An 18,474-nucleotide genomic window follows, 5' to 3' on the forward strand; every position below is an offset into this window, starting at 1 on the left:
TTGCTTGAACCGGTTTAACATTTGTTATGCGAATATGGAGTGCACAAAAACGAGTTTGATATATTTTTGGAAATGAAGGATATGGTGTTCTTTTATTATTTATTTACTTATTTTTTACTTAAGCGCACCATTTATGGAAGATGATTTGAATTTCTGACTGTTTGGTCGAGAGTTTATATTTTAACTAGATGGACTATGTTTAAGTTGTACTAGAATGTGATATTAGCGTATGAAATTTAAAAATGATATTAAAAAATTAAGTGTTTGTTTGTATTTACTTGAGAAAAAAATATTTTTCAAAAGGTTCATTTTTATTTAACCATTTTTGATAAAAATTGATTAAAGATTTGTTTGGATTGACTTGAGAAAAAATATTTTTTTAAAAAATTCATTTTTATTTAAACACTCTTGACAAAAAAAAAATATTAAAAATACTTTTCAAAAGTTATTTTGAGTGATTGTCAAGCACTCTAATATTTTTTTAAATAACTTATTTTTAAAATTAAACACTTAAAATGCATTTCAAACACATCCTACACACCCTAAAATATACATGAAATGCTATTTTGAATGGTAGTCAAACATTTTAATATTCTAAAATGACTTTTTTTAAAAAAATTAAACATTTGAAAATGTAATTCAAACTCACTCTAATATGATTGTAAGTACTATATATGTATTTAATTTTTTTTTTTTTGGTAATCTAGAAATTATTTAAATTTGCGATCTTTTATAAGGATTAATATAAATTTTAGTTAAGTATCCATAAATTTATTTAAAGTTCAACAATTAGAAGTTATCACAGGCAGTTTGCGACATGTTAATGTCTAATTCCATTTTTCAAAGTTCACCAAGTGCCAACTTGTTGCGTTGTGTGTTTCAATTGTGTTTATGATGCTGAGGATAAATGATGATGAAAAAGATGTTTAATCTATCTCTTGATATGAAGATGATGCTATGCGTTGGGTGATGATAGATCTATGAGCGTGCACACCTTGCTAATACATACAAGTTCTCTTAAGCTAGACCAAAGTATAAATCTAACTTAAGCGTCCTAGTAAGCCCATGGTCGAACGCGGAGACTCTAGAGTATTTTAACGCAGGTTTGGTCTTTGGATCTATTGTAAAGGTTTCCTAATTGTTTGATATGCGTTGGTTATGTACACTAAACGACTGACACGCATGCAAGAGGAAAATAAGAGTTCAAAAAGAGGGGAAAATGTATCATGGATGAGTGGTTTAAGCGTAGATGGTATGTATTGATTTCCTAGTGGTAAAAACAAACATATATAAGCACAATGACATTGAAATGAAAATGGTATAGATGTCTGTACAATCTAAGTGTATGCGTGATGCATTGGAGATCTGTTCTTTAATTTATGTTCAACATCTTTTGATGCAGATGCCACACTTATTCTATCTCTAAGTGCATGTGTTGGTTAAAATGAACAAACAAGTGACATAAATAATTCTATCTCTAGAATTACTTCATGCCCTAGTTTGATGCGTTCAACAATTAGGTACTCTCTCGAGTGACTAATTGCGTTTTCACTTCAATCAACTGATCAGATAGATTAAAGTAATCAAATTTATGCATTCATCAAGCTAGAAAATTTACAAACACAAACAACTTAGACAATTAATAGATAGAGATGTGAAGAATGGTCGGAAATGAGATTGAATTAATGATATAAGTTTTGGTGCAAATATCTTAGTTCAATCAAGTGGAATGAAGAATGAGAATGCAACATAAAAGAAAGAAGTCAAGCTGTAGGGTTCAATCTCGTCCCCTTTGGCTTGTTTTTATGCTTGCTATGACCAACTCGATGGAGGGGTTGAAAGAGACGCCTCTCTCGAGCTTCTCTCTAGCAGCACCTCGTCACCAACGATGGAGAATGGCTATCGTCCCTCTTACTTGCTTGCAGACAGCAAATGTGAAAAATGACTCTCTCTCTCACTACTGGCTAATTTTCTAACTTCCTCACTCCTTAACTTGCAGATAACTCCTCCTTATATAGGCAATCAACTCAGCCACTTGGTAATGTGATTGCATTAAATTCCATACCCTAGGACAGCCACTTGCCAGTTTACTTCGATCAAACGCTGCCAGTCAGATGCCCATTGCTGCAAGTTGTGATTTGACATGGATTGCACGAGCCAAATTTATCTTTCATGCGTCGAGTAGTCTGGATGCATGCCCCTTGCGTGGGCCTTGTCTACAATACTTAGTGAATTTTCTGATTCCTACATTAAAGTGTGTAGTTTTTCACTTAAGAAGATACTTTTGCATGAGTTTATCACATATATACAATTTCATGTGTTTTCCTTCATCATGAGTGCGTTTACATAACTTATAATCCTAATTATTCTAATTTTGAGAGAACAATAACTTGTGTTTCTACAAGTTATCACCAACCACGACATATTTCAACTAATTGAGATATATATCCGATCAAAAGTTTGTATCTTTCATCTGACATTGTTGTTGATAAAAAGCAAAAAAACCACTCCTTGTGGAGCCAACCACTCAATCGCTTAAAGTATATGAGAGGTTCAATTTCTTCCCATATGTTAATTCATTAAAAAGTTAACTAATTATAGCTAATTTAAGTGTATATTTGAGAGTCATTATTAAAAAGTTAAAATCAATTTGTTATATTTAAAACTTCTATCAAATATGTCTCTAATCACTTAAAATTAATTTAACATTTATACTTTTAAATGTCATTTTTATATATTGAAATTAATTTTAAATAACTAAAATCGTATTTAATAGTAATTTTAAAAATGATAAAAATGATTTTAATTATTATAGATGTATCCCAAACATAACAATTTTAAAAAATTACGACGTTTGACTTGCTATCTTAGTCTCCAACGGCGAGAATGTTTACAAATTTGGTGCACATTGTTCCTGCAGGTCGCTTGAACCTTCAGCTTTTTTGGGGGCAATACTTCAATCTTCAGCAATAATTTGTTAAACCCATCTTTGATTCTTCTTTTTGTTCGGCATTTCTTCAGTCTAAGTATGCGAACGGGGAATTTTCTCTCTGGGTATAGGCTCATTCAAGCATTTCGTCGAACAGTTGCTAGCACTTCTTCTACGGTCAGTACAATCCCCTTCCGATTCAACTTTCTTTGCACTCAAATCCCTGATAACTCATCGGCGAAAGTTCTAGAATCAGAATTGGAGGGACCCAAGTGCTTGTCTTTGAGAATTGAGAGAATACCGAAGGGAGAATCGGTTGGGTATGCCTTCAGGAGCTGGATGGGCGATGGTTTTCCTATTCATCGAGGCGACATTTTTCATGCCATCAATCGCCTCAGGAAGCTCGAAAGAAATAAGCGCGCACTCGAGGTTGCTATCTCCTTCTCCCTTTTTATATCTCTCTTTTCTTTTCTTGTTTTCTTAGATGTCGTGAATTCTAATCTGTATCATGGTAGAGTTGGCTGTAGTGATTAGTTTTTTCTTATGCATTTAAGGATGTAATCAAGAACAAAACATTGAAAAATAGAAATTTCAAGTATTTTCTAAATCATTAAGAAGCTGGAAGTTGCGGAATGTGTGAATTTGGTTGCAATATCTTCTCCACACTTGGCTTTACCGGTTAGTTAGGATGTAACTGAGAACAGAACATCGAAAAATAGAAATTTCAAGTATTTTCAAAATCATTAAGAAGCGGAAAGTTGCGGAATAGATGATCTTGGTTGCAATATCTTCTCCACGCATTGTGGAAGTTGAGCATGAGTAAAGACTATGAGGATGTGAAGCCGGAGATTGTATATTCTTAGCTTCCATTAGATGTCATCATTTCACAATGCATATAAGAGGACATTGTTGTTTCTTGAGTACTCTGTTTCTTAGTGTAATGTTGTATGTTGTAGTTCATTATCTTCGTTTCTGTTGATGAGTCAGAGTGATGTAGCCATATCAGGCCTGCTTTATGATCTATAAAGTGATCAAGAATTGCCCTTGTCACTTGAGTAGATAACAAGGCCCCTGTTATTAATTTGATTAATCTCTAGAAAAACAGGAGAAAGATTTGTCTTCTGTTAACGGGGCCCTTTTGTTAATTTGGATTTGTCTTCTGTTCTTGGCAGGTTATGGAATGGGTGATCAGGGAGAAACCGTATCGAGTAAATGAATTGGACTACTCCTATCTGCTGGAATTTACAATCAAACACCATGGCATATCACAAGGTGAGAAGCTCTTTTCTAACATCCCTGTGGAATTTCAAGGAGAGTTGCTCTTCAACAATCTGGTGATTGCATGTTTAGATAAGAGAGCAATTAGACTCTCACTGGCTTACATGAGAAAAATGAGGGAAGTTGGCCATTGCATATCACACTTAGTTTTTAACCGCCTCATAATACTCCACTCGTCTTCCCGTCGTAGGAAAATTATCCCAAAAATTCTTACCCAGATGAAGGCTGATAAAGTGCCCTTGCATGTTTCTACATTTAACATTCTTATGAAAATAGAAGCCAATGAACACAATATTGAAGGGTTGATGAGGGTATTTGGTGATATGAAACGAGCTAAAGTTGATCCAAATGAGGTGTCTTATTGCATAGTAGCTACTGCACATGCTGTGGCAAAGTTGTATACTGTAGTTGAAGCCTACGCTGAGGCTATAGAAAAATCTATCGTTGGGAGTAATTGGTCGACCTATGATGTCCTAATCATCTTGTACGGCTATTTGAAGAAGGAGAAAGAGCTAGAAAGGACTTGGGGTACCATACAAGGATTACCCCACATCCGGTCTAAAAGTTTTATACTAGCAATTGAAGCATTTGGCAGAATTGGTTTACTAAGCCGTGCAGAAGAGCTCTGGTTAGAGATGAAAACCAAAAGAGGAATTAAAGCCACGGATCAATTCAATTCTATTTTATCTGTGTATTGCAGGCATGGGTTGATTAAAAAAGCAACAGAAATCTTTAGGGAAATTGAAGCAAATGGGTGCAAACCAAATGCCATAACCTTTCGAAATCTAGCTTTTGGTTGCCTGAAAGCTGGTTTGGTGGAGGAAGCCATGAAAACACTAGATCTGGGATCAAATACAACAAGCAGCAGCAAGAGAGTTAGAAAGTCAACCCCATGGTTGGAAACCACTCTTTCAATGATTGAGATTTTGGCAGAGAGGGGAGACGTTGAAAATACTGAAAAGTTGTTTGAGGAACTCGAGGAAGCAAGGTATACGAGATACACATTCGTTTACAACACTTTGATCAGGGCTTACGTGAAAGCCAGGATTCATAATCCAAATCTATTGAGGAGGATGATCATAGGAGGAGCTAGGCCTGACTCTGAAACCTACAGTTTGATCAAACTCTCGGAGCAGTTTCAAAGCTAAATGAATTTGAACCATTGATATAATTTCAACGGTCAGCATTGGTTGAGAAGCTAACGTCATGGTGGTCACCTGCCTAAGTTTTTAATATTTTATGAGTTTCTTTGCCAAATACAGTAAGGTCATACATTAATCAGGTGCATGCAAATTAGCTCAGACTATAGGTAATGCTTTTATGAATGATCCATACTTCACCTCTGTTAGATTCTTATTACTCTATCAGGCGTAGGCAGTCTTCTCCCTAGCAGATAAGCCGTGGGTGTCTCGTGCCAACTTGGCTGACAATGGATGGTTGATTCACGGGCAGCACCCCCACCCAGCCTACAATGCAGACTTCTCTAAGTCCAAGAAGGAAGCCAAATTTCAAAAGTAAGTAGCCATTGACTTTGTTTGGATGAGGGGAAAATTTTGGATATCCTAATCTTTGTTTATGACTTAGGAGTGTTTGGTTTCTAGATTTTACAAACCCTGAGAAGAAAAAAGGACACCCCATTTCACTCCACACAAAACACACCCTCTTCCCCTCTCTGTCTTTTTCTGCTGTAAAACTCATCACATCCTCAAAATGAAGATTTATTGGATCATCATATTCAAGCCTCAGAAAACCACATGATGAAGTTTAAGACAAAGCATTTACTGACAATCACAAGAAAAAACACAATGAAGATAGGGACAGATTTATTTGCTATTGCAGATAGATTTTTATTCAGCTTTTTTATTGTCTTTACTTTTAAAGGAAATGTGTGATTCATGAGTGTAGGACATAACAGGACAGGTGATTGAATGATATATCAAAATTGGGGTCCTTTCTTGTGAATGTATTTGCAAAAGATAGCTGAGGAAGGACTAGGGAGGGCTGTCCCACAAAGGAAGGGCCTCTGAAAGGGAAATAAAAAGGAAGAAAAAAAGAAGTAAAGGGTGCAATTAGCAAAACATGTTGGTCCCTTTTCGTGACATTATTTTGGTTGAAGAAAAGAGAATTATTTATTCGATAAGAAATAAAGTTTTAGTGCACGTTCTTTGGATTAGTTTATCAATTACAAGATATTTCAAATGAATATTGTTGGGTTTTAAATGGTTTTTTTTACTTAATTTTTAAAATTTATTATTATTTAAAAAAGAAAACAGAAAAAAGAAAAAGAGAAGGACCAAACGATGTTTAATATAACTCCACTCTTCTTAGGAGCCTATTATCTTTCACATTTTAGTTAGTGAATTTTTTAGTTTGGGTAACAAAGATCTCTAATTAAAAAGATCTATTAGGTCATTTATTCAGTCTCTAGATTTTTAATTATGTCTATTAAATCTACGACATATTCAAATATTTTAAAACCTAATTAATCTATTAGATTTTAAATAAAAATTTGTAACTAATAAAGAATCTTATTTTTTTTATTGTGTATTTAAATTTTTTAAATTAAAAAAATAGAAAGAAATGGTGAAGTATTTATCTGATGCATGATAAAAAAAAAATTCATTGAATAATTGTTTTAAATAATAAAATTATTGAAAACATTTTTTAGTATAGTAAAATGTCATTATGGGATAGACCACAATAGCTTTCTATCGTGGTATATCGTGGTCTATCATTAATAGACAATGACATTTTTCTATAAATTTGTAAATAAGTTGGTTAATTTTCTTTAATTAATAAATCATTTTCAAATGTTTGAGAATTTTTTAGACATTTTTTGAATTTAAAAATCATCTATTAGACACGAACTTAAAAGTTCAAAACAAATCATAAACTTTTTAAAACTAAAAACAACATTTTTTTTTTTTTTTAACAAAGAGTACAAAACGATAAGAGTTAAAAAGTTAATAACACCAAGTCACATCCTAGTCAGTACCTCGTCCCAATGAATTAAATACTTTAACACTCATAAAACTCATTCACATGTCACCAATTTATGCCAAATACAAAGAACATTGAGATGCAAATCATGCTGTAGTTGATCTCAAACTCTCCATTTTTATACACACAAGAAATTTTTTTTCAAAAAAATCATTTTTTTCTAGAAAAATACAAAACTGCCAGGAAAATATTTTCCAAATACAAATACAAAAACACAACTCACAAGAGAAAACAAAATCACAAAATTAGTTTATTTCAAAACTGGCTGGCTTAACACCACACTAAAAAAGCCAACTTCCCATTGGATTATCCAACGAGTTGTGAGAAGAAAAAAGAAATGAAAGAAATAGAAGTCAGCAGCCGACCTTTTGCTTTGGACCATTGGAGAGGCAACTTGGCCAAGTGTAAGGAAGAAACAGAGCCCCAAAATTTTGATGGGTCACGAGGATAAATCATGGTTTAGGTGGAAAGGGATCGAGGAGCTTTTATTGAGATAGATTTTTGAATCGTCAAGTTGTCTAAAGTTTCCATCGTAGGAAACAAATACAATGAAAGAAAGCTTCCAAAGCTCTTAGCCGTAGACCCAAATCAAGCGGCTCAACAACTATAACACCACCACCACCCTTGCATTCTACATATTTATCTCGAATCACCCCCCATTGATTCAAAATTTCCCCATCTCAAATCCTCCGTCAATAGGGACCTTCAGAGAGTATTGGGAACACAGAACAAACCCTTTTTCTCTATTTCATTTTTGTTGCTGATTGATTCAAGAAGAAGATGTGAGTTTCATCGTTTTTTATTCATTTCTCCATATGGGTTTGGCTTGTTTTTATCTTGTCTTGTCATGTTTTGCTTTAGATATCAAGTTTTGGATTGGAAAAGAGGTTTCCTATCTTGTTGTTGTGTGTTTTTCTTCATTCTGCTGGAAATTTCTTTTGAAAATTAGGAAAAAGTAGTCATTTGTGCAATTTAAGAGTAGTGATTTCGTGTTTAATTCTCTTCTTCTTCCTTTTTTTTGGTTGTGTTCAGTGCTAAACCTCTGCAGGTTGGGGAGTTTCTTGGCTTCTTCTAATGGGTGTCTGCTTAAGTACTAGAATCAAAGCTGAAAACTCATTTAATACAGGTACTTGAAGAATTTCTTTACTTAGCTAGTGAAACAATTTGGTGGAAATTATTTGGATCTCTTGTTGTTTAGTTGAGGGCTTGTAGAATTTTAGATTTATGTAGTTAGATGTCTTCACTTTTAGTCTTTTACCCAGTGGTTAGTTATATGGTTCAATTGGTTAGTTTGAAGTGAAAGGTGGATGTTTTGCAAAATCTTGTGAACATCGAGATAACGACTGTATGATGTGCAAGATTACCTGCCTTTTATTGAATTTCCAGACATCAAAATTTCAATTTTATAAAACTGCAAATGCCAGAGTCTCGGTTTTGGTTGATTCGATTAAACAACCGCAAGTTTGTTAGAAGTCATCATTTCTTTGTGCAGGGGTGAATTCTAATGCTGTGAGTACTGATGGGAATGATATTGGTAGTACAAATAGCAAGATCACTTTGTCCTCAATGCCACCAACTCCACGAACTGAAGGCGAAATCTTGCAGTCCTCCAATTTGAAGAGCTTCAGCTTCACAGAGCTTAAAGCAGCCACCAGGAACTTTCGTCCAGATAGTGTTGTAGGAGAAGGTGGCTTCGGTTCTGTTTTCAAGGGCTGGATTGATGAGCATTCTTTTGCTGCAGCCAAACCCGGCACCGGAATGGTTATTGCAGTCAAAAGGCTCAACCAAGATGGTTTTCAAGGGCACAGAGAGTGGTTGGTGAGTTAGCTCCTCAAAATAACACTCTAAGATGTCTCCTTCTTGTACTTGATGTGTACTTTTCCACATTAGCTTTCCTTAGCACATAATTGATGCTCTTAGTGTAACTATCTGCTGGTCAGTTTATGCTTTATGGATCCAATTATTATCTTATGTTTTGTTTCTTTGCATAGGCTGAAGTGAATTTTCTAGGTCAACTTTCTCACTGTCACCTTGTGAGGTTGGTTGGATATTGCTTGGAGGATGAACATCGTTTGCTAGTTTACGAATTCATGCCTCGAGGGAGCTTGGAAAATCATTTGTTTCGAAGTGAGTTTTTTTCTTATCAGCTACCCTCTGATTCCACTTAAGCAAAAGGACTTCATTAATTTTAGATCTTTGCATAATATTCCAGGGGGATCCTATTTCCAACCTCTTTCTTGGAGCCTACGTTTGAAGGTTGCACTTGGTGCTGCAAAGGGGCTAGCCTTTCTCCACAGTGATGAAAGAAAAGTGATCTACCGTGACTTCAAGACCTCGAATATCCTTCTTGACTCTGTAAGTAATTGTCGAAATCGTGCTCTTTTCAATCTGCTATATGAATGGTAACTTGCCTAGTAGTTGATTTCTTTTTTGTTTTGAAGATGGCCTGAAACTTGGTTTAATTTTCATCTGCATTCAGAAATACAATGCCAAACTTTCAGATTTCGGGTTAGCTAAAGACGGGCCAACCGGTGATAAAAGCCACGTCTCGACCAGGGTGATGGGGACTTATGGCTATGCAGCCCCGGAGTATCTGGCTACAGGTAATATTCTACATAACAGAAACCCCTGCTGTCACGTTGTCAACATAAATTGCAACTTGAGTTTTCATTATTTCTTGATAAAGATAAGTGCAAATTTTATATTGCCAATTAATATCTTACGTTTGATAGTCAATTTTCTTTCTCACTGGCTCCAGGTCATCTAACTACTTGGAGTGATGTGTATAGCTTTGGAGTTGTCCTACTAGAAATATTATGTGGAAGAAGAGCAATCGACAAGAATCGACCAGCTAGGGAACACAATCTTGTGGAATGGGCAAAACCTTACCTTGCAAACAAACGTAAGATTTTTCGAATCATCGACAGTCGTCTTGAGGGCCAATATTCATTGGATGGAGCCTACAAGGCATCTATGCTCGCGCTAAGATGCCTATCTATTCAACCCAAACTCAGACCAACCATGAATGATGTTGTAAAAGAGCTGGAGCAACTACAAGATTCCGCATACCCTACTAGCAACAGGAACTCAACCAATAACCGTCGAGCTCGAAGGCACAGTGCTGATGATGCCCGTAATCCCAATAGCACTCAAGCTTACCCCCGGCCTTCAGTTTCAGCTCTCTATGCATAAGATTGTGATCAGGCAACTAGAATTAGATGGTTTGCAACAAAACTGAGGAACTTAGCAGATGCATTCCAATGTACAGAAACTGTACAGTTTTCGTCGTCATCCCTCTGTGGTGATTCTCGGGTTGGTTCGTACACAAGTAATGGTTTGTTTTGAATTCTTTGATTACTAATGTATGATTTCTCTGATAATTACCTACGAATCTAAATCGATAACTGAAGTTCCATCTTGTCGCTTTCGTTGCTGCTGAAGTCGAGATGGGGAAGCATATACATCAAGATTTTACTTGCTGATTCAATTTTTATTCTGTAAAGAAGTTGCACGGTCGAGCGTTTTTTTTTATTCCTTTTTTTTTTCTCTCCTTTTTTTCTAGTTGGGAAAGGGAAAAGAAACTTACAAAGGGAAACTTGAATGTAGTAGATCACTGATGAGCAATAATGGGATTTACCTGCTTTCAAATTTGTTCACGAGGTATGGAAAGTCCAAAAGATTTTGGTTGTATTCAGCAAACACATTTGTTATTAGCAAGTGTAAAAAAAAAAAAAAAAAAGGACATTAAATAATATTGTGCATCTGGATTGGGATGAGTTTTTCATATGGATTATCCATTTTAAAAGATTCAAATGAAATCTGACCCAGTTTTTAAAAGTATGTTTGTTGACTTTCTACTTACGTCATATTAGTATGAAATGATCAAAACGAAATATTGTGCACTGCAGGTAAGTTAGGATTTCACTCTCACTACTCACTTCTTAAGGTTTAGGTTTTTCCACTCGTCGCTCTCTATTTTCTCTCACAATCCGTTCTCTACATTGTTCTTTGCTCTCATCAGTCTTTGTATTAAAAGAACGTGACTAACAAGAGTTGAGATTGAAAGCGAGGAAGTAAAGAGCAAGAACAGCAAGAATCAAGAGTTGAGAGTCCAATAGCAAATAAAAAAGAGTAACATTTTAGTTTTCATATTTTAACTTTTGTTTTATATCACACCAATCTTCTTTTAGTTGAAATTCTCAAAATATCTACTATTTTTGGTGATTCAACATTATAAGTATCTTATAGATACTTTATTTTTATTTTATTTTAACAACTTAGATATGACAGATCACATTGATTAAAAAAACATGAATTTAAAATTAGTTTTTTAGATATTATATTGGCTGATAAGCATAAAAAAAGGGGCTAGAGCTTATACTATTTTGAGTGCAACGTATTAATTCATTACAATTTTCAACACATCATAACCACAAATAATTTGTTAGGTTTGGATATTTTTATTCCTTATATAGATAAGCTATAATGAAAAAGACAAAAAGAAGCATTACGTCTAAAATTTAACCTTATTTCAATAGACAAAATTTATAATTTGATTTCATTGCAAAATATTTGGCTACAAAATGGATAGGGAAGGGACTTCCACAAAATTATGATTAATTATATTTCATGGGGTCTCTGCAAATTCCTAGTTGGTGGACGTAATTTATTTTATAATTTTAAATTAATTATTAAATATTATTGATTTGATTTTGTTTTTGTTATTATTATTATTTTTAGAATATACGTCTTAATGATGTGACATAAAGTTATTGAATGTGTTTCACAAATATTTTGGATTAAAGGAGTATGCTTTTTCTATCTAAAAAAAGGACTATGCTTTTTAAAATAAGTGATATGACATCTACTTAAAAGGTCACATCATATCAACTCAATTTAAAAGTACTCTCTCTTTAAAAATGAATAAAATAAAATAAAATAAGATTTAAAAAAATTTAACAATGTCAAACTATTTATAAAAATTATAAAAATAATACTGATAGACATTGATAGATTTCTATTAACGTCTATCAGTGATAACTTGTATCGGTTTCTATTAGTCTCTATTAAAGAATATTAAATTTTACTATCTTGTGTAAATAATTTTCTTTATTTTTTTTTTAATTTTTGAAAATCCTCCCAGATCTTAAACTAATTTCATCCCAAAAAACTAATCTTAAACCTATAATTGTATCTATTAGCTTAGATATTTCAAATCTTAGCGAAGCAGCCAAAGACGTAATTTTTCCTACACACCCATAATTATGGGTTAACAATTTTGAAATGAATTTCTAACTTGTGTCTAAATTGATTTAATTATGAAAGTTTAGAGTTTTAATGGATACATTTATTATTATTATTATTATTTTAATTCAATAAGTAGGATGAGAATTCGAACCTAATATCTTTTGGTCAAGGACATATATCTAAATCAAACGGAACTATGATCAGCAAAGAACCTAAAAGTTCAAAGGTATAAATTTATTTTTTGTTACTAAATTTTATGATAAAATTATGTTTAAATATTACTTTGGTTCTACAATTTCAATTCATGTTCATTTTGGTCATTGTATTTTTAGTTTATATACTTTCATTTCACTAGTGTACTTTCGACTTTAATTCATTTTGATCCTTTCATTATCAGTTTTTAGAAGTACATAGACCAAAAATAGACATTTTGAAAATATGATGACTAAAATGAATCTTTTAAAAAATATAAAGACTAAAATAAACTAAAATCAAACCTTCGAGGATCATATAATTTAAACTTAAAAATTAAGTTCATGTAGTCTTCTCGAAAATGTAGGGATATAAAAAAAAATTCCAATTCGATGAGGGCCATTGGTGAAGATCTAGAAGTTTCCACCAACTTTCCAAAGAGCTCATAATTACAACAAACGATGACCCTCAAAGAATTTAGACCTTTTGCCATTTACCCATTCCAACTTATGATATTTCATATTTGGCAACGCCTTCTTCAATATCAAAGTGGGGAAAAAGAGTCTGCTACTTTCTCTCTTTTTCAAGGTGTGAAGATTAAGTATTTGACCAATTCGCTCTTTCGGAGAAATTCATGCATTGACTCAATTTCTATTTATTGCGTTGGAAATAAAATCAAGAAGTAAACATAACATAAAAGTGTGAATAGTAAATATCAACACAGATTTACGTGATTCACTAACCATGTGTTAACTACCATCACGAGCAAAAGATGAAGGCAGTTTTATTGGTAGATAGAAGTATCAAACAATACAAATCAAAAGATGCCGATAAGATTAGAGAGCATGTATGGCACCGTTTTAAGAGTCCAATTCACTCGGAATGCTAGATAACAAATCCAAAGCATTCAAACATGCATGGTAGTGATAGTCAACATCATTAGGAGTGCAGTTTAGACTATTTTTTAAGTTAAAAATCTGTATATATTGACCCCTAAGAAAATTTGTTCCTCAGAAAGGAGAAATTTTGGAAACAATGTAGTGAAGTGAGCCAACTGAAATCTACTATTCCCTTGGATTTTTACAGGTATACCATAAAACAGAGAAAAAGGAGGAAGGCCCTCCATATATTATGCTTTCATTACCAAAGTAGGAGAGTAAAAGAATGAGCTTGGTTTTTCACCAAGTTCTCACCAATCCAGGTGTCCAATTTCTCCAATCTAACTTCCCAAAAGATTTGTTTCTTAAACTCACCATATCTTTAAAATCAAAAACCTTCTTTAGATGACTATTTCTATGTCTCATACTAGCAGGTTCAACTTCGGCCTCCTCTACAGTTTCTTCCTTTGTTTCGACGGTTCCCTCGACGGGTTGAACAACTGTTTCATGATCTTGACATGTTTCGCTGATGATGTTACCAAGAATATCGACGACTTCACTCATTTTTGGGCGATTCTTAGGCTGCTTCATTAGGCATTTGTTAGCCAGTGATGCAAGTTTCTGTGCTGACTTGATGTTGCATTCTCCTTCAAGCCGTGGGTCGACAATGAGGTGGAATTTCTTAGGGTCTGAGACATATGGTTTAATCCATTCCAAAAGCTTCTGCTCGTTGCGAGGTAGGTTTCTCTCCACGGCTCGTCTACCTGTAATGAGTTCATAGAGAACTACTCCGAAACTCCACACATCGCTCTTTGCAGTCAGCCGGCCAGTTTGAACATACTCTGGAGCTGCATAGCCTATTGTGCCCACAACCTTCAAAGACAAGTAATTGTCAACACATCAGAAGCAAACATGTTCTCTGTACTTAAGAATTACTACAAACCATTAGTTCAGAGGTAATCAGCCAATGACTTAAAAGCAATAATATAACATATACCTATTTAGAAGCTAAAATCCAAAAGAACATACAAAAGGGATAAGTATAGTACTAAAACACTTTCCAACCCAATAAGATTACGGATTTGTTTGGATTAATCTTGAAAGTACTTAAAAACCATTATTTCAGAGGTATTGATCCAATGGCTTAAAAGAAATAATGTAACATATGCCTATTCAGAAGCTAAAATCCAAAAGAACATACTAAAGTGATAAGTATAGTACTAAAACATTTTTCAATCCAATAAGATGAAGCATCTGTTTGGATTGATCTTGAAAATGCTTAAAAACCATTACTTCAGAGGCAATGATCCAATGGCTTAAAAGCAATAATGTAACATATGCCTATTTAGAAGCTAAAATCCAAAAGAACGTATTAAAAGGATAAGTATAGTACTAAAACACTTTCAAGTCCAATAAGATTAACGATCTGTTTACATTGATCTTTGAAGTCCAGCATTTAGAAGTTTTTAAGCACTTAGAAAGTCAATCCATACAAATCGTAGACATACCGATGTTGACACATGACTGATTCCTTCTGGAGGACCCTGTCTGGCGAGTCCAAAATCTGAAAGCTTTGCATTAAATTCTTCATCTAGCAGGATATTTGAAGCTTTTAAATCGCGGAAAATTAGCTGCATCGTACAAGAACAAATACGAGTCACTTAAATATGAAAGCCACAAGCAACTATCAACCACACACATGATTCCCACAAGACAGAGAAATCTGTATTCACTTCACATGGCAGACAAGATAACATTTGAATCGTCAAGGATGGTAACAGTAGAATCTAACAACCCTCAATCAGATTATTGTTGTCAATTTCAGGCAACAAAGCAGAATATGATATCATTTTGTACCTGAAAATCCATTTCTTCATGTAGATATGCAAGGCCACGAGCAGCATCCTGAGCAATTTTAAGCCTTGCCAACCATGACAATGGTGGAGATACTCTAACCAAAAGATGGTCTTCCAAGCTCCTGTTGCGCATAAGCTCATAAACCAAAAGCCTTTGCATTCCCCTTTCATCATCTTCTGCACAGTATCCAACCAATTTCACAAGATTCGGATGCTTCACCACGCCCAAAAAGTTCACCTCGTTGATCCACTCCTTGTGCCCCTGATTACTAGAATTTGTTGGAAAATTCAATCAGATTTGAATCATTCCCAATTTGGGGTTTCAATACATTTAAATCCCAGTAGTAACAAAACAGATTCAAAAGTAGCATTCAATAAAACAAGAGACAAGAGATTCCAATCATTGAAGAACAGGAATGAACACTAAGAAGATAAAGAAGAAATAGAAAGACATGCCTGGAAGCCATTGCGATTGAGCTGTTTAACAGCAACCTCCATCTTCAAATCCGACTTGGAATTAGAGCCACCATTACCATCTTCAGAAGCCCTAACAACTCCTTTAAATACACACCCAAAACCTCCCTCGCCAATCAACAACGCTCTACTAAACCCTCGAGTGGCCGATCTCAACTCGGAAAAAGAAAATACCCGCAAATCATTGGCTCTCCGGTGAGTCAAAAACTCATAAAACCCAATCGAGTCAGAAAAATCCCTAGAATAGTCAGAGTCAAACTCAGACCGTCTGGTATCAAACGTGCTAGAAGCCATACTAAGCGAGCGAGCCCAGGAGACCTTTGAAGCTCTAGAAACGACACCGTCTTCATCATCCCTTCTCTCACCATTGGTGAAGTGGAAGCACTTCATAGCTTCAAAACAACTTATGGGGTTGCAGAATCGGAATGTTGGAAAAGGGAAAAAAGGGAAAAAGGGGTTGTGAGGAAGAAGATGACTGGTCAAATGAGAAGAAAATGGGGAAAGACTAAGTGGGTTTGGTTGAGCCAAGCGTTTACATATTGTAATTTGAAAATGGAAGAGCGTTAGGTAACAGCGCAAAGAAAGAGAGAGAGATACCCATTTTCGATTTGGGCCATTGTCGTTTATAGATAAAGAATTGGAGGATCACGAGGGCTTGCTTTTGCTGCAGACTCAGACGCTGAACGCCAAATATGGATCAGGTAGCTCAGTTCAAACTGGAAACAAGGGTCCCTCCCAGTCCCAGCCGTTCGTTGAGGGACTTGCTTCAAAATTAGAACTTTCTTTAGGGATCAAACTGCAATTTCAGTCACCTTGTTTGAACTGGCGTCGAGCTACATGATGCAAACCAACCGTGCGACCAAGGGCCTCTTTTTTAAAAGCTGAAATACTTAAAAGGCTGCTGAAAGACTCAATTTTGAAAAGTAGTTTCTTTTCCATTTTTTGGTTTTTTTTTTTTATTACTTTTTCTCTTTTTAGTTGAATTACAAATTTAATAATTTCTTGAAATTTAAATTTTTCGGAATACATCTCTCAACTTGGGACATTTGAGGTAAGGAATGAAGTTATATGGAGTTAATGAGAATATTTTTAATCTTGGGCCACAAAGTTCTTAGACCAAATCGAAAACAAAATTTAATCCTCTTTTATATCAAACATTTCAAAAAATTAATTACTAAATTTTCAATTTTTATTTATAATAAGTTCATGACCTATTCAATATTTTTTAAAAATTTACAGATTTAGTATATATAAAGTTGAAAGTTCAATTATCTATTAGATACAAATTTAATTTTATGGATAATAGATTTGTTAATTTAAAAAATATATATGTTATGGATTTTAGAAATTAGATAAAAAAAAATCAAAAATTAAAGGACCTATTTGGCATTTTAAAGTTTAGAAATCTATTTGACACAAAATTGAAAATTTTAATAACTTCTTACATACAAACATAAAAGTTAAGTGACCAAACTTGTAATTCAACATTTTTTTCTTTTCAAAGAAGGTGGTCAAAATTACCAAAATATCAATTAATAAATGTTGCTAAAAGGATTAGGCTTACTATTTTAATCATTATATTTTTAGTTTAAATTTATTTTAGTACTTTCAAAAGGTGTAATTTAGCTTATCTAGTTTTAATTTTAACTTTTGTTATCTTTAGTCGATATATTTTGAAAAGTTCATTTTATACTTGTAAAATCCTCATATAAACTCCAAAAGAAAAAAAAAATCTTATAAAAAGAGAGTTATAACTACTAGATAAAATGATTATATTATTGTTGTTGTTTTTTTCTTTTGAATGTAGATAAAATGAAATTTTAATGTACCAAAATCAACCTTAAAAATTCAAAAATAAATTTAGACTAGTAAATAAATATTTTATGATTTTTAAATAAGTTAGTAGGTCTATTATTTATATTATATTTACATTATTAACATTTTGTTACTTATTTTTATATTTTATGGATTTGTCTACGATATAATTGAAATATCGATTATGTCGATGTCAAATCTATGGAAATATGGAAATATCGATGAAAATATATGAAAATTTAATACTATGAAATTAAAAATATCAAAATAATAATTAACCCAAAAAATTATTTACAATTCAGATTAGAATTTTATACGTTCTATTTAAGTTATAAATTAGTCTCTTTTATGACATTAATAATTATCATGCATACGTCAATGCTTCTTTGATAGTCGTTTAAAACCTTATTGGAATATTGGAGTCCACGTATTATTTAAATTAAGTGCTTACTAATTATTAGTTGCATTTACTAAATTAATTAGGTTTTGGTTAGGATTAGTAATTTTTCCGCTTACTTATTTATACGAAATTTGTAACACTAATTTTAATAACAGTAATAACAATAATAATTATTATTTTCCCATTTATTGTTTTTGAAAACTTTTGGAAAGTTATTTTTCGATATTCCTTTGAATTAGATCGTGTTCTTGAATTCAAACAAATTATTTCAGTTATAAATATCTTATCAAAATAATTATACTCAATTTAACTATATAACATTTAAGTTCGATTTTATGTCCTATTTTATAATTTTTTTTCTTTTTAATATGGAGTTTATAATCATGGTTTTCACCTATGTCGTGT

General features: G+C 33.3%; 3 protein-coding genes across 4 annotated transcripts; 2 read left to right on the top strand and 1 right to left on the bottom strand.

The window, feature by feature from the left end:
- The first annotated feature begins 2,848 nt into the window (after nucleotides 1–2,848).
- Nucleotides 2,849–6,355, top strand: LOC120088854 (pentatricopeptide repeat-containing protein At1g07590, mitochondrial). The gene is made up of 3 exons (XM_039046299.1): nucleotides 2,849–3,358; nucleotides 4,102–5,721; nucleotides 6,113–6,355. Exons 1-2 carry the CDS (start codon nucleotides 3,029–3,031, stop codon nucleotides 5,353–5,355), a joined length of 1,584 nt encoding a protein of 527 aa, XP_038902227.1. The 5' UTR covers nucleotides 2,849–3,028; the 3' UTR covers nucleotides 5,356–5,721; nucleotides 6,113–6,355.
- Nucleotides 5,583–10,993, top strand: LOC120088856 (probable serine/threonine-protein kinase PBL9). Of its 2 annotated transcripts, none has more exons than XM_039046302.1 (7): nucleotides 5,583–5,721; nucleotides 8,240–8,333; nucleotides 8,700–9,025; nucleotides 9,199–9,334; nucleotides 9,420–9,562; nucleotides 9,687–9,810; nucleotides 9,966–10,993. In XM_039046302.1, exons 2-7 carry the CDS (start codon nucleotides 8,282–8,284, stop codon nucleotides 10,397–10,399), a joined length of 1,215 nt encoding a protein of 404 aa, XP_038902230.1. In that variant the 5' UTR covers nucleotides 5,583–5,721; nucleotides 8,240–8,281; the 3' UTR covers nucleotides 10,400–10,993. The 2 variants fall into 2 exon arrangements, with proteins under 2 accessions (XP_038902230.1, XP_038902229.1); XM_039046301.1 differs by lacking the exon at nucleotides 5,583–5,721 and adding an exon at nucleotides 7,684–7,989.
- A 2,613-nt stretch (nucleotides 10,994–13,606) lies between these two features.
- On the bottom strand, nucleotides 13,607–16,729 carry LOC120088855 (serine/threonine-protein kinase PCRK1). The gene is made up of 4 exons (XM_039046300.1): nucleotides 15,837–16,729; nucleotides 15,382–15,642; nucleotides 15,033–15,155; nucleotides 13,607–14,397 (listed from the first exon to the last, which is right to left on the bottom strand). Exons 1-4 carry the CDS (start codon nucleotides 16,242–16,244, stop codon nucleotides 13,825–13,827), a joined length of 1,365 nt encoding a protein of 454 aa, XP_038902228.1. The 5' UTR covers nucleotides 16,245–16,729; the 3' UTR covers nucleotides 13,607–13,824.
- Between the last annotated feature and the right edge of the window lie 1,745 nt (nucleotides 16,730–18,474).

The sequence above is a fragment of the Benincasa hispida genome, chromosome 10, assembly GCF_009727055.1.
Source record: "Benincasa hispida cultivar B227 chromosome 10, ASM972705v1, whole genome shotgun sequence".
Lineage (NCBI taxonomy): Eukaryota > Viridiplantae > Streptophyta > Magnoliopsida > Cucurbitales > Cucurbitaceae > Benincasa > Benincasa hispida.

Coding starts and splice junctions, on each gene's coding strand:
- LOC120088854 (XM_039046299.1), top strand. CDS start 3,029: ATGCGAACGGGGAATTTTCTCTCTGGGTATAGGCTCATTCAAGCATTT. Junction 3,359..4,101: donor GAAATAAGCGCGCACTCGAG/GTTGCTATCTCC, acceptor TGTTCTTGGCAG/GTTATGGAATGGGTGATCAG.
- LOC120088856 (XM_039046302.1), top strand. CDS start 8,282: ATGGGTGTCTGCTTAAGTACTAGAATCAAAGCTGAAAACTCATTTAAT. Junction 8,334..8,699: donor TGAAAACTCATTTAATACAG/GTACTTGAAGAA, acceptor TTCTTTGTGCAG/GGGTGAATTCTAATGCTGTG. Junction 9,811..9,965: donor CCCGGAGTATCTGGCTACAG/GTAATATTCTAC, acceptor CACTGGCTCCAG/GTCATCTAACTACTTGGAGT.
- LOC120088855 (XM_039046300.1), bottom strand. CDS start 16,244: ATGAAGTGCTTCCACTTCACCAATGGTGAGAGAAGGGATGATGAAGAC. Junction 15,156..15,381: donor ATGAAGAAATGGATTTTCAG/GTACAAAATGAT, acceptor TGTACGATGCAG/CTAATTTTCCGCGATTTAAA. Junction 14,398..15,032: donor TCAGTCATGTGTCAACATCG/GTATGTCTACGA, acceptor TTGTCTTTGAAG/GTTGTGGGCACAATAGGCTA.